The sequence below is a fragment of the Lissotriton helveticus genome, chromosome 2_1, assembly GCF_964261635.1.
Source record: "Lissotriton helveticus chromosome 2_1, aLisHel1.1, whole genome shotgun sequence".
In the NCBI taxonomy this organism is placed as follows: Eukaryota; Metazoa; Chordata; class Amphibia; order Caudata; family Salamandridae; genus Lissotriton; species Lissotriton helveticus.
In genome coordinates, this window is record NC_136059.1 from 1,569,487,642 (window position 1) to 1,569,503,029 (window position 15,388).

Consider the following 15,388-nt stretch of genomic DNA (forward strand, 5'->3'; position numbering starts at 1 on the left):
GCCAACCACAATCTGTCCTCCACAGACATCACCAACTTACTGGCTTCCTATAAGACTATCAATGTCAACTCCCCTCCACTTGCCTCTTCTAACACCTCTACTCAATTTGCCATTCATACCATCTCTTCCATCAGAACTTACCAGCCTCCCCCTCAAGGGGCACCCTCATTCAAGAATCTAATCCCTATCCCCCTCATCAGTCCAGACTCTCAAATCACCAAAACAGTTGCGTCAGTGCTACACTGTATGCTCCATAACTGCAGATCAGCAACCAAACACAAACTGGAAATCTCTGACACTGTCACTCACCAAAATCTCGACGTGCTCTTTCTCTCTGAGACCCTTTTTAATGACTCCTCTCACAATTCATTTGATCTTTTGATACCTACTGACTACTCTATCCTCAGAAACGCCAGAACAGGCAAGATCGGGGGAGGTGTTGCGATTATCTTCAGAAACGCCCTCCAAATCAAAGCCTTTCCCACCATCCTCTTTCGCACCTTTGAATGCCTTTCCCTAGAACTCCAAGTTCATCATGGCTCACCCATCAGGTTCCATACCATCTACCACCCACCTGGTAATTGCTCTTCCTTCATGGAGGAATTCATCAACTTCATTAGTGACCAATATTCACAAAGCGACAAGCAGATCTTCCTAGGTGATTTCAATCTCCACTGGGGCTCCGTGGATGACTCGGCTGCCAACAAGTTTTCAACCTTTCTCTCAGCTAATGATCTTGCCCAACACTACTCAGAAATTACACACACCAAGGGCTCAATTCTGGCCCTTGTTATATCCAAATCAGACCAGATTACCACTGCTCCACCCATCCGTGTTGACTGGTCTCACCATTTCCTCAATACCTTCTGTTTTCACCTCTCACACATGTTAACTCTCCGCCAACCTAAAAGAGCCTCTACGTGGTTCCGCAACACTAAAAACATTGATCTTGTTACTCTATGTGATTCTGCTATGCGTTCATTTCCTAGTCTAGACCCCAATACGGATGGCAACGATCTTACTCCCCATTGCCTCTTAATCCTCGCAGTCGAAATCGACAAGTTTGCTCCACTCATCAGCTCCTTGGTTCAATAAAGCCCTCTATGACGAAAGGAAAAACCTTATAATCTTGTAGGCAATCTCCATCCACCTCCAACCTCTCTCTTTTACGTTCAGCAAGATCCAAATACCACAAGCACATCCTCCAGGAAAAAACATCACATTTCAGATCCCTCCTTGATTCAGCTGAAAACAGACCCCAAAAACTTTTCGACCCCATCAAAAACCCAAATTGTTCTCCCCAAACCATCGAGCCTGAGGATGCTTCAAAGAAAGCAACTGAGTTTGCTTTATTCTTCGATCAAAAGGTAAAATCTCTGGTGGAACAGGTCACCCACCCCACCCCCCTTGAGGAGCGAAAATCCTTAGTCTCTTGGCAGAACTTTGTCGCCATTTCGGAGGATGATCTCCTCAAATGCATCCGTGAAACCAAACCCTCCAACCATTCTTCTGACCCCATACCCAGTGGCATCGCCATAGATTTCTATACTAACACCCTCTCCTACTGGACTAGGTTAGTCAATCTCTTCCTTAGTCAAGGATCCCTCCCAGTTGTCCTCAAAACAGGACAGGTTACCCCCCTTCTAAAAAAAATCCTCTGCAGATGCAAATGACCTCAATAACTTCCGCCCTATCACCAATCTCCCTTTTCTTTCAAAGATCACAGAAAAATGCGTTGCAAAACAACTTTCCCAACACATTACGGACACAAATCTCCTCGACATGTTCCAGCCTGGCTTTATTTAAAATTGCAGCACTGAAACAGCCCTGCTGCGAGTGATCGATGATGCACTGCATATTCTCAATTCGGGGGAATCGCGCCTTCTGATTCTTCTTGACCTCTCTGCAGCTTTTGACACTGTTAATCACAACACCCTCCTTAACATTCTTCAACAGAGAATGGGCGTGGAAGGTACAGTACTCAAATGGCTTGCCTCTTTCCTCTCGGACAGATCCCAAATGATCAAGATTGGGAACGGTCTATCGTCTCCACTGGTGGTTGGTCAAGGCGTCCCTCAAGGTTCTATCCTTGCTCCCACTCTGTTTAATCTCTATCCGGAACCACTAGGGAACCTCTTAAGCAAATCTGGAATCCTCTAACATCTCTATGCGGATGACACCCAAATCTACCTCAAGGTGTCTTCCCCTCATGATCTCTCACTACTCAACTCTACTCTCAACTCTATTCACAACTGGATGTTAGTTCACCAACTCATTCTCAATCCCTCCAAAACCGAATTCCTCCTCTTATCTAGCTCTCTCTCCCCGCCTCCTGTTCAATCCTGGATGGATCAGTTGAATTTACTCAACAGTAAACCCATCATTGTGGACTGCGCTAAATCCTTAGGTGTCATACTTGATAAAAGACTCAACCTAATCGCACACATCAATTCCATTGCAAAGAGCGCACGTTATCAGCTGCGCCTTCTATGGGGGATTTGCCGGTTCTTCCCGGAGAATGATCTAAAAACCTTGGTCCAATCGCTAGTTCTCTCTAGACTGGATTATTGTAATTCTCTACTGACTGGCCTTCCCAAATATCACCTCTCCCCCCTCAAATCCGTCCTCCATTCAGCAGCTCGTTTCATTTCAGGGTCCAAACGAAGTGACCACATCACTCCTATCCTGTCTTCTCTCCGATGGCTTCCCATCGAGGCTAGAGCTATCTACAAAACAGCGTGCATCACCCACAAAGCTTTTCACTCTTCCTCCCCTCTCTATCTGGCGAATAAACTGAAATTGTCTGGAGGCTCAAGACCTTCTCGGAATGCGGAAAAGTTCCTTCTTGAGCCCCCCCCTTCAAAAGGGAAAAATTGATGGCACAATCGTTCTTAGGTAATGCGGTGAGAATCTGGAACTCGATCTTCGCTCCGTGCCATCGCCTCCATCCAGATCTTCAAAGCAGACCTCAAATCTCTTCTATTCCAAAGACACTTTCAGGACTAATTCTCTCCTTCTCAGACCCCACCAGGAAGTTCTTTAGTCATTGTAAATTTGTCATAAATATTTATGTTTTTGTTTGTACATTCTGTGCTTGCTGCGTTTGATATTGTGTTCCTTTTGCCTGCGTTGTTTTGATTCTATGGCCTGCTATTTATCGCCAGGAAGCTCTTTAGTCATTGTAAATTTGTCTTATATATTCATATTTTTGTTCATTCATTCTGTGCTTGCTGTATTTGAGATTGTGTTCCTTTTGCCTGCGTCGTTTTGATTCAATGGCCTGCTACTTTTGTTTTGTTCCATTCCTGTAACAGTTCTCTCATGTAACGTAACTGGTTCTATTGTACAGTGCTCTGACACCTTCGGGTAAAGTCCGCGCTTTATAAAAATACATTAAATAAATAAACGTAACAACAATGCAGTTGGTAGTTGACCAAACGTGGATAGACCCCCTTGGGCTGTTTCCCAAAAGCCTGTGGGTGACGAAACAGTAAAACACCTGTAAGGTTCCAGCCATTTTTACTTTAACGACTAAGTAAAAAGATGCTTCAATTCCCAGAGGCCCTTTTATTTACAGTAGGAGACTTCAATCTGGTTATACAGGAGGACATATACAGATCTGACCCAATACAGCAACGAGGAAGGGAAGACACGAAATTAAATGGCTTTGCTAGCGCCTTTAGTAGACATGTGAAGGGAGGCACAGGCAGGGTTGACACAGTACTATTACTTTTCAGATGCTAAAAGTTCACTTTCAAAGTTAGACTACCTTCTTGTACAGGGATACAGAACTGGAGATGTAAAGTCACAACATTTGTTTTATGTCAAGATCGGAGGATTGTATTATGCTTTTCTTTCTGGTTTTTAATTCAATAGCCAGGTAATTAAATTGTTTACAGACAGTAAAGAAAAAAAATACACATCCCAGCAGCCCTGGACGGTGAACTACAGCTGGAGGCCACCAGGTGTTTCATTACAGTATCTATAAATAGTCCCTAAATGGTTGTATTTCCTCTTTCTTGCTGCTAGCAGTCAACTAGATAAATAATTTTCGTTTTCAGAACACGGACTTCATTATGTATTATGCCTTGCCATGTATATATGATAACTCTTTGGTATTTATGTATTTAATATATCTTAACTTGTTTAATGTTGGGCTGCCTGTAATGCTGCGCGCGGCGCACTTTACCGAATGACTACTCCCTCGGGAACTTCTGTGCTGACTCACGAGCAGATTTCCTCAGCTGCGGGATCGTTCGGGGATTTCCCTCTGAGTATTTCTCGTTCTGGAGCGTCCTACTACCTGTCTTTTTTCCGCCGCCTCCCCCTAGACTCGAGTATCAATTCCTGTTCAGTACTTCTGGAATATTTCATGCTTTAACTAAATAAAACCATTACCACATATTTCTGGTTAAAAAAAGAAATTTTTGTGCCGCGTATTATTTTCCTTTGTCTTTGCTGCCATCTACTGGAAAGTGTTAATACACCTATAATACGAATGGCAAATCAGATGACTGACAAAGAAATACATGGACACAAATGAGGAGGCTTTTAAATCGAATTATAAATAGTTGATTCGTTTTTCAATCTCCACAGCTGTTAATTCCTCCTTGCATTCTATTGTCCAGAATATTGGCAGGAGTGTCCATGCGGCAATTATGGTCTAGACCCTTGCTGCAAATAAAAGCCGGGATTCTTACAAGGATCATTCTTCCACTAACCTGTGAAAAAATCGTTTTCAAAGTTCTCAATTCTATTGTCCTGGGGCCAGCGACTTCAGCAGAACAATCTGATAACACGATTACTGACGCTGCCAGAGCTATGACTGGAGATGATTTATCTTCACGTGACTGTGGTGAGAAGTCTTATACTCTACCCTCTTTACTAGAGTTAGGCAAACATGCAGAAATACGTAAACATTCGGATAAATATATCCTTTTCACTGATGACGACAACTCTGATGTCGTTCTATGTACTCCAGACATGGATTCTTATACTCATGATCCCACTGATTCTATTTGCTTTCCTCCCACTAAACATAAGGTAATATTGGACCAAGAAGCCTGCCAAGAAGAAGAGCTGGAGAAGCTGTGAAGAGGAACTACCACTTTGCTGAGTGCTTTGATGTGTTAGCCTGCAGTGGCTGCTTCTGTCTTGGGCAGTGAAAGGACTGGACTGAACCTCCTTCAACTTCTTTAGGGCCTGAAATAGAGCTTGCCTCCTGTTCTGAAGTCTCAGGGACTGCAAAGACTTCACTTCACCAACCCCTGGGTACCTCTTCTGGAACCGCGGTTTCAGCTGTCACAGCGAAAGGAAATGCAACCGTATTCGTCACCAACTCCGTCGATGGCTCTGTGTCCTGACGGCACCGCAGACCGCACCGTCCGCATCTCACACTGCAACCCTGGTCTCACCGATGAAGACCGCCGTTGCTGCCACCGAGCCTCTGCTTGCACCGTGACCTTTGGGCACCGCACTCCGCCCACCTCACTTCACTTCGCCATCCTGGTCTCACAGACGCCGTAGCTGCTGCTTACTTCGACACCCGTGACCACAATGTGGCTGGGGGCACCGCTTGCAAGTTTCATGATGCACCGCCTCGTCCCACACAGCCGTCTGGCTGACTGACGCCAGCTCCCGCTCACCGGCTCTGTTGCCTGCAACGCAACCTGCCAGCACTGCAACGAGCACCGTCTCACCCTGCACCATAAGCCATGGTCTCAACGACGCCGTCTGGACGATCGTCACTGAGCCACTGCCTGCACAGCATCGAGAGAACACCACACCCTGCATCGCTTCCAATTTGCAGCGCAACTGCGACGGTTGCCACGACTGGCTCGCTCCACCGTGTCAGCCACAATGAGAAAGGTACTGTTACCGAGTCTGTCCACGCTTTCGCTGGCCCGTACCGACGCGGTCGGATGGGACTGTTAAACTCTGTTGTTGTCAGCATCGCGGTAGCCCCGGACGGAGCTACCTACTCGTAAAAACTGTGTTTTTCAAGTATTCTTACAAAGTATACCTTTTTAAGTACTGTATTGTGGATTTGTATCATTTTGGTCTTGTTTTATGTATATGAAATACTGGATATTTTGCTGAAACTGGGATGGTGTCCTTTTGTAGTGTTTTCACTGTATTACTGTTGGTTATGTGCAAATGCTTTACACACTGCCTCTAAGATAAGCCTGACTGCCCGTGCCAAGCTACCAAGGGGGTGAGCAGGGGTTATTTTAGGAGTGTAATTCCCTTACCCTGACTAGGGAAAAGGGTCCCTACTTGGACAAAGGTGCAAGCCCTTGCCAACTATAGACCCCCATTTCTAACAGGTATGGATAAAGTACCAGAGCATGCGGACTGGCTCCACGGGTTATGAGACTTACTGGGTAAGGAAAAGATGACTGCGATTGTGGAACACATCCAACACTCATTCAACAAGACATGTGCCCATGCATACCCTATCTCTCACAGACGTACAAAGAGCTGACCTGCTCAGCGTACTTACGAGTGCTCACTGCCCCTCAACGGCCCTAAAGTGCCCCGACTGAATCTGGAGTGGTGGTGGCATGCCTGGGGAGAGCTCACTGACTTTAGTTGCAAACCAGAGACATTGGAACTGGACACTTACTCACTGAGTTTGCCCCCCCATTCCTTTCCCCTCCCTTCCAGTACCCCCACCCCAAATGTAGTTCACTCAACCACTTGTTCGCTTTTCCCACCGACCTGCGGTTGTAGGTGGGTGTATGTATATATCCCTCTTGAAACTAATAAACAGAAGAATAAAAAGAATTTTGTGATTAAGGGCCAGATGTACGACCCATTTTTGCATGCGCAAACGGGTTAGCGACCCATTTGCACATGCAAAAACGAATAGGGCCATGTACAAACTCTTTATAGCGAGTTGCAATTTATTTTTGACTCGCTAAATAAGATTTGCAACTCGCACTTAGGAAGGGCCATTCCAAGGGCATCCCTTTCTAATTGCGACTCGCTACCCTATGTACGAATGTTTGGCGATTGCGGTTGCAAAACACTCACAATATACCTCCCTCTTCTAGAGGGTGGTAATGCACTTGCAAATGGGAAGAGGTCCTCAGGGGACCCCTTCCCCTTTGCAAATGCAGGGGAAAATATTTTTTAGCGGCAGGCAGTGGTTCCAGGGACCACTACCTGCCCTTAAACAATGAAACAGGCTGCATTTTTAAAAAAAAGCCTGCTTTATTGAAAAGCAGTGCCAGACATGGGGGACTGCTGAGCCCAGTAGGCCACCATACCAGGGAGGGCCAGCCATTCCTACTGGCGTCACAAATTGTGAGTGCCTCATGAATATTGATGAGGTATGCTATTTACGACTCCATTGGGAAACCCAAACAGTGTCTCTGACACTGTTGTACATGGCATTTAGCGACTCGCTATTGAGCGCAAAATTGCAAGTCGCTAAATGCCCCGGTCGTAAATCTGGACCTTGGTTTGGTAGGCAAAGTGATAGATATCTATTGTTGAGTTAGGACCTCCTTTCCCTTTTCTTTCTATATTTCACTCTGCCTATGTTGAGTTAGAGTTAATCGTTGCACTTTTTGGTGGTTGTGTGGCTTATGTAGCTCGATGTTCATAAACCCAAAAAGAAAAATCTTATGTACTCCATAAATTAATAATAATGACATTGTATGAAGGTAAAAAAGAGAAGCCTATCACTACCGTTTAAAAACTCCTTCTGCAAGAAGGGTTCAGTTTGTCTGAATGCTGTTCATCTATGCAACAATTCATGGAGATGGACCAAAATGGGTAACTTTGGATCAAAAATGTAAATCTATTGTGGGTGGTTGGTACTGACAACTTCAAACAGCCTCAACATTTGGTTTAAATATTTAAATGCAAGGGCTAACCCTTGAAGCCTGTATAATATGAGAGCTGAACTTTGAACTAGTGAGGAAGCAATTACTCCAAGGATTGTACTCCAATGCCTATAATTCTTGTTGCAAAAGCAGGAGATGAAATATATTCTTCAGAGTACGTAGAAGCTATACTTTTTAGGAAGGCACCCCAGGAAGGTAACTAAGCATCACAGTGAATTTGTAAGCAGGTGCAAGTTTTAAATGCACACCGATTATGTTTTAGCCTTTTGTATAGACAACTTGTTGCTTTCACCAATTGATGACTCAGTGAGACCCTCAGATCAGCCAGTTGGGGTCAAAAGCGGCCATCTTGAATTGCTGAGAAGACACTAAGGTTTCTGAGTACGTAGATCACAGTTTGGAATGAATCTAGTAATATTTTGCAGGCAGTGCGCAGTCTGGCTATATAATATGGTGAAAACCAAAATCAAACTATTTTATTAGGTCTAGTACATACCTGAGTACATAGTGCACAATGCCATAGTTTATGTGTGTCGGTCCCCAATGTTTGTGAATACCACAAACAGTCACAATATACTCTATTTTGTGAACACGCAATATGTAACAATGGGAAATCGCACGAAATGTCATGGTATAGTGAACACATGACTATGCCAACGTTAGGGTGATATGGGAGAGTTCAAAGATATGCAGCCTGGCTTGTACACATGAAGGGGGGCAGGATGAGGGTCTATGAAAAATGCTATAAAGACAACTAAGACTGGAAGCAGGAAATTCAATTTAGACCTAGAATCTATATCTGGCACCTATGAAGCTAAGGATGCCCTTGTTTATCGTGGGAGGGCTGCGGAAGGAGGGGGGGGCGGTCAGGGTTGAATATTGATTATATTCTCCCAGTTCATTTAATTGTCTATTGTATTTATTGTATTTTCACAGCAAGCTCCTGGTTTATTGTCTACCCTGTACTGCTATATACTCATGAAAATTAACTTGAGACAAAAATATATCACATTAAGAACTACACGTCCCTTAACATTACACAGGAGACAAAGATTCAGGATGACATTTTAAACAGTGTCCGATGAAAGCCGATGTATGTGCATTTTTACTTACGTTTCAGGAATAACGACCTGTCGACAGTAGATTTTGTTTTAAGAAATGTACCAGGCATGTGTTTTGAAGAGGCATTCAACCTGCTAAAGACGTCTGAAACAGAAAGAAAGAAAGAATACTGAAATAAAAAGAATACATGGTTAAGCATTTTTAAATGAACTCAATTGGATTGGGAGGTGTAATACATTAATAGCAGTCAACCATTGGTCTGTGATGATAGTGATCTTTCCGGATAGATTCGGCTACCCCTGGCTTCCGCTTCACAACTCCTGGTTCCACCCATGTGACCTCTGGATTGGAAGCCGCAAGGGCAGGCACAGGGTTAGAACGTAATTAGGCTTCTCCAGGAGCATGTGCAGTAGTCCTCCCTTTAGTTACTTAGCAGCACATAGGCAGCTGCTTATGGACTAAAGCTTTGATAAGGAGTGGGATCTCCAACTCCTTATTCCTCCTCTTGCCTCTGACCAATGGCTGAAAGGCCAATGGCCGGACAGAGGGTCGGTACCTTTCCTTCCTCTGCTACATCACTTTAGTATGGCAGTTTAGTGGCAGCTGGTACGGTACGGGGTGGCGGGGCGTGGGGTTGTAGGGAGGTGGGGGGGAGTTGAAAAAAATAATAAAACTCACTTACCTGATCTCACCTTGTCTCTCCTCCGTCTCTCCCACGTTGTGCTTCTTCCAGGAAGCACCCAGACATCCCCACAGCCAAAATGCTGCAATGCAGCGTTGTGATTGGTAAGCACCCAGGCGCTCCTGAGCCAAACATAACACTGCAATGCAGAATTGTGATTGGTCTGAGAGCTGTGGTTCGTCGCTCAGGCACGGGCTGAGGTTCTGGGACTGTTCTCCACCCAGGCTAATATGCAATCAGGGTGGAGAATATGCAAAGTGTGCATGACACTTTGGCAGACCCGAGACGGCCGGCCAAAGCGTCTTGCACACTTTATAGTGCAGCAACAACCCCACCTCCCCGACAGCAGGAAAGCCAAGCCCCACAGAGACAATACTGAAAAATAAAATGATAATAACTTCAGTTTTTATCATTTTCTTTTTTCTTTTACACTGCTTCCTAAGCAGTGGGGAGATGCTCCTCCGCCTTAGCGAAAAAGCCGCCACTGGTCCACGTGCAGCAATGAGTCGGAGAGGATGCATCAGTTCCGAGTGTCCCAATGGAGACATGCATTGATTTTGCGGTGTCAGCACAGAAAACTCACTTCCAAGGGACCATTACTGGGTTGGCACTACTTGGCAGGTTGGGACTTACAGATGTTAGAGTCTAGGTGCTGATAAAGAGTTGTAGGAAGTCTATATAGTCCCTGACACTTCAAAACAGGGGGCAAGCCAGAATGCCCTTGGAGTCACTCTGGGTTCAAATGAGATGGGTCCAGTCCTTTTCCTCAGCAGGGTAGAGGGTATCAGGGAGCAGGACAGCAGAGCAGAAAAGCAGGTCTTCCAGAGCAGCAGCCTAGCTGAGTGGCAGTCATTGTAGCAGCACAGCAGTCCTTCCTCCTGGCAGAGTTCTTCACAGGTCCAGTAGTGTCTAATTTGGCTGGGTGAGAGACCCAGTACGTATACCCAGTTGTGAATTTGAAGTAGAGGTGACTTTAAAGAAGGGTCTTTGAAGAGCACAAAAGCTCTTTCTTTCCAGCCCTTGCTCCAGACTATCATTAGGGGTTCATCAGCCCTTTGTGTGGGGACAGGACACTACCTAATCGGGTTTAAGTCCCAGCTAATCCCTCACTTTCCTGCCCAGGAAGGGCATTTAGAATGCGCATGAGTTGTCAGACACACCTAACATTCCCGTGGCTGTTTAAAGGGGATACGCAAAGGGAAGCTGTCGCCCAGGGATGTATTAAAGTCAGGCTGCAGGCACACACGGCAGTAAGAACATAGAAATGTCTACTTTCTAAAAGTGGGTTTTCTAGAATAGTAATATTAAATCCAACTTTACCAGTAAAGAGGATTTATCATTCCCATTCGAAAGCTATAAAACATGACAAATCCACTCCTTTCTAATCAGAAATTACAACTTAAAAGTGTATTAAAGAACTCCCAATGTTAACCTATGAGAGTTGTAGGCCTCACAGTAGTGAAAAATGAATTTGGGGTGTTTGTCACTACTAGGACATGCAAAACTTACAAGTACATGTCCTATCTTTTGCCTACACAGGACTCTGCCCTAGGGCCTATCTTAGGGGTGACATGTGTAATAAAAGGGGAGTTTAAGGCTCGGCAAATGATTTTAAAGGCCTGGTCAAAGTGGCAGTAAACGGCACACGCTGGGCCTGCAGAGGTAGGCCTGAGACAGGGTTGAAAGGCTACTTGTGAGGGTGGCACAATCAGTGTTGCAGGTCCACTAGTAACTTTTATTTTACAGGTCCTGCGTATATAGTACATCACTTTACATTGGACTTTTTAAGTAAATTAAATATGCCAATTGTGTATACACCAATGTTGCCATGTTCAGGGGAGAAGCACATGCACTTTAACAAAGGTCAGCAGTGGTAAAGTGTTCAGAGTCATAAGGCTAACTAAAAGATTCAGCAAAAAGTTTGGGGGAAGACCATCTAAGGATGATAGGTCGAAAACCATCCTATACCCCTACCCACCAAAACCCCTACAAATTCCCTTTCCACCCTATACCCTACCCACACATAAACCTAAAAATACCCATACCACCCTATACCCCTACCCAAACATAAACACTAAAATTACCCATACCACCCTACACCCCTACCGGCCCCTAAACCCTAAAATGCCCATACACTCTATATCCCTAACCACTCCTGAACCCTAAAAACACCCTTATCATCCAATTTCCCTACCCAACTCTAAGGCATAAAAACACCCTTTCCACCCTGTACCCCTTCCCATCCCAAACCCTAAAACTGCCCTACCCACCCCATAATTGTAAAAATACCCTTACTAGTGCACCCCAAACCTAAACTCTAAAATGCCCTTACCACCCTATACCTCTACCCACCCCTAAACCCTACAAATACCCTTACCTTCTTATACTCCTACATCTACTCACCCCTAAACCCTTAAAACACTGTTACCATCCTATAATCTTATCCACCTCTATACCTTCATTTATAGTTAGGACCATGTTTTCATAGGAGAAGCCTTTTTTGACTTGCCTATATCTTTGGCGACGTTTCATGAATGTTCACAAAATGTTCCAAAACAAGTGTGATAGTGAGACTTGTTGTGCATGGAAAGTTTCGATCAAGCTGTGACCGAGAAATAGCGGGGTAAAAAAAAGACAATTTCCCATGTTAATTCCCATAGGAGCATTGAACAAGGCTATAGCCTGAACCGCTGGACGGAATTACCCCCAATTTGGCAGGAAGAAAGATTTTGGTTTGCAAATCACGCTTTCAGGTATTTGCTATAAATCGGTTCAGTAGTTGTTGAGACATTTAAGGGAAAGCAAATAAGGATATCTGGGCGGAACCTAAGCATAGATCTTATGGTGAGATCTGATTGTCTGTCAGAACTTAAACAAGAAAGTGCTGGCAGCCATCTTGGAACCAATATACATAATAGCACCTGTAGGAAAGTAGTATCTGCTTCTTATGGTTACCCCCACTTTTGCATTATGTGATGCTGCTTTTGACTAGTCTGTCTGGGATCCTGCTAATCATGCCCCCAGTCTATCTGAGTTCTCCTTAAACAGTTGTGCTATGTACTTAGGTACACCCCAGATTAGATACTGGGGTACCCTTGTCAGTCCCTAGTATATGGTGCCCATGTCCCCAGGGCATAGGTACCCCAGAGTTCTCCCATGGGCTGAAGCATGTATTATGCCACCCCTGAGAGACCATTCAAAATGAAACTACAAGCCTGCCATTGCAGCCTGTGTAAGTTGGTGCATGCACCACTAGCTAAAGATATAGGTTTACTATATCTAAGGGTCACTACACTTAAAACCTATAAGTCACCCCTATAGCAGGCCTTTACAATCCCGAAGGCAGGGTGCTTGGTTCTAAGTGAGAAGGTGCCCCTTATTGAGGAGGTCACCCCTGCAGCCTACGGAGTTCATTCTCCCAGGCTGTCAGTGAAGCAGCATATACTGTATAGAGGGGTACCACGTAATCGCGCGATGACCATCTCTAAAATGGCTGCAACTAATCTCATCATGTTTGGTTCCAAACATGTTGGAATCATAACTCTCACACCGTAAATGGTGTATGATTCCAAGCACTTGAAGAGCCCTCCGATAGGCTCTCAGTGTTCCCGGTATCAGCCTTCTAGTCCTGGACAGCACAAAATGGCTGCTGCTGACCAGAGCCAAATTTCTGCCCTCCTGCTGCTGAGCCAAGCTCGAGGAGGGGAAGGTAGAATATTATGCATCCTGTCACAGATAGGTGTGACCACCTCGCAGACTGGATTTAGTGTATTAGGGCTGGGTGAGTGTGCCTGCCAGTGCCTGAAAATCTGCATGAGGAGCACATTTGGTATCCCTGTGCATAGTCCAGTTCAAACCAGTCCTGGGAGCCGCTGGCTCCTGCTCTGGCGCGGAACTGGACAAAGGACAAGGGAGTAACCTCCCCCCTGTTCAGACGCTCCCCTGAATCTTCCCAACCCTTTCCTTAGGGTACTTAAGGGCTTACCTGGGTGTAGGTCCCTAGATTCATCGTGGGATAAGATTCAGAATTAAAACCACTGCACTTCTACCATCTGGGCACTCTGGACTTCGCTTGGGCCTGATTTCGTCTCCCTTCCAGTCTGCTGCATTGTCTGTGCCTGTGCATCATACAGGAACCTTCCAAGGCCTGTGAAGCATCAAGGACTACTGAAGTAATCTCCCTTGGAGTGAAGGAGTCCCTCCCCTGCATTCGCAGGCACTGCAACTAAGTTGACCGGTCTGCAGATCATGAGCTCCTCAAGACGCCGTGGGCTCTGCAACACAGTTTGTGGTTTCCCCCAGCTCTACCCTCAAGTTTGAGGCCAAAAGTCCTCGTGGGGGTTGCAATAACCAAACCCCTGAGTGATGCGTCCCCCTTGCAGTGGCAAATGCTTGTTGACATCTTTGCAAGAAGATCTTCAGGCTACAAGTAGACCCAACCTCGAGCACCACCAGGGACCAGAATCTTCGGCCACACTGCATTGTGTGCATCGTGGCCTGCATCTTTTGGTGAGCTGTTTGAGGTTCTCTCGCGACTCCTGTGCCTTTGGCCTGTGGGTCCATTTGAGGGTCATCTTTGTTTTCCTTGGGCTCCTCTGATTGCTCAGGGCCTGCCTTGATTCACCTGCTAGTGGTGAGTCTCTTGGACCTTGCTGGTCTCAACCGTGCACCTTCTTGACTTCCTGCATGGGTTACATTTGCCAAGGCTTGTTGGTGCTCTCACCAGACACCAACCCCTCAGCACTCGACATCCTTCGTGGGACCGCTCGTATCTGGTTCCTGGTGATCCTCAGAGTCACCTGGTCCTCGCAGCTGCAGAGTCAAGTTCACCGCCATCTTTCCTGAAGCACCCGACATCAGAGGACATCCATCTTCCAAGTCTCCTAGTCACCCTTGAGTGACATACACTCTGTCCCCTCTGCTTTCAGGTACTCCTCTTCAAGAATCCATGTTTGGATTCCTTCGGACACTTTCTCCTCTTCCAGCAGCTGCACTTTCCTCAAGTCCTCCATTGGGTTTGACTGCCGTTTCCGATGCCACTTCACACCTATGCACCTGGCTTCCCTGGGATAGGTAACTTGGGTACCAGGGTATCCACGGGTGGGGTGGCTCTCCAACCTTCTGTCTTCCACGGGTTTTCTTCAGGGTCCACGTGGAAGGGACCCTAATCTTCAAAAATCCAATTGCGACTTCACACAGACTTGTAGGGAGCATGATGTTGTGTTCCCACACTGCACACGCTCTCCGTGGGGTCCCTATCTACTTACCTCTACTGTGATTTCTTTGCTTTAGCATAGTGTGCTTTGTTTCTATTTCCATGTGGGAGATACTGTGACGTACCAGATCAATCAATCAATCAATCAATCATAGCATTTGTAAAGCGCACTACATACTCTTGAGGGTCTCAAGGCGCATGGGGGGATGGTGCTACAGTTCGAAGAGCCAGGTCTTGAGGAGTCTCCTGAAGGTTAGGTCGTCTTCGGTCTGCCGTAGGTGGATGGGGAGGGTGTTCCACGTCTTGGCAGTGAGGTGGGAGAATGATCTGCCTCCGGCGGTCACTCTTCAGATGTGGGGGACGGTGATGAGGGTGCGGTCAACGGAGCGGAGCTGGCGGGCGGGGGTGTAGAGGCTGAGTCGGCTGTTGAGGTACGCTGGTTCGGTGTCGTGGAGTGCCTTGTGTGCGTGGGTGAGGAGCTTGAAGGTTATCCTCTTGTTGATGGGGAGCCAGTGCAAGTCTCTCAGGTGGGGTGTGATGTGGCTGAGGCAAGGGATGTCGAGAATTAGGAGTGCG

General features: G+C 46.0%; 1 protein-coding gene across 1 annotated transcript in view; it reads right to left on the reverse strand.

The window, feature by feature from the left end:
• The window catches only part of TRIM14 (tripartite motif containing 14), a 267,981-nt gene that overhangs the window by 19,634 nt on the left and 232,959 nt on the right, over nucleotides 1–15,388 (reverse strand). Inside the window, exon 5 of the mRNA XM_078676540.1 lies at nucleotides 8,967–9,059. Coding sequence (XP_078532666.1) covers nucleotides 8,967–9,059 — 93 coding nt within the window. The remainder of the gene's footprint in view (nucleotides 1–8,966; nucleotides 9,060–15,388) is intronic.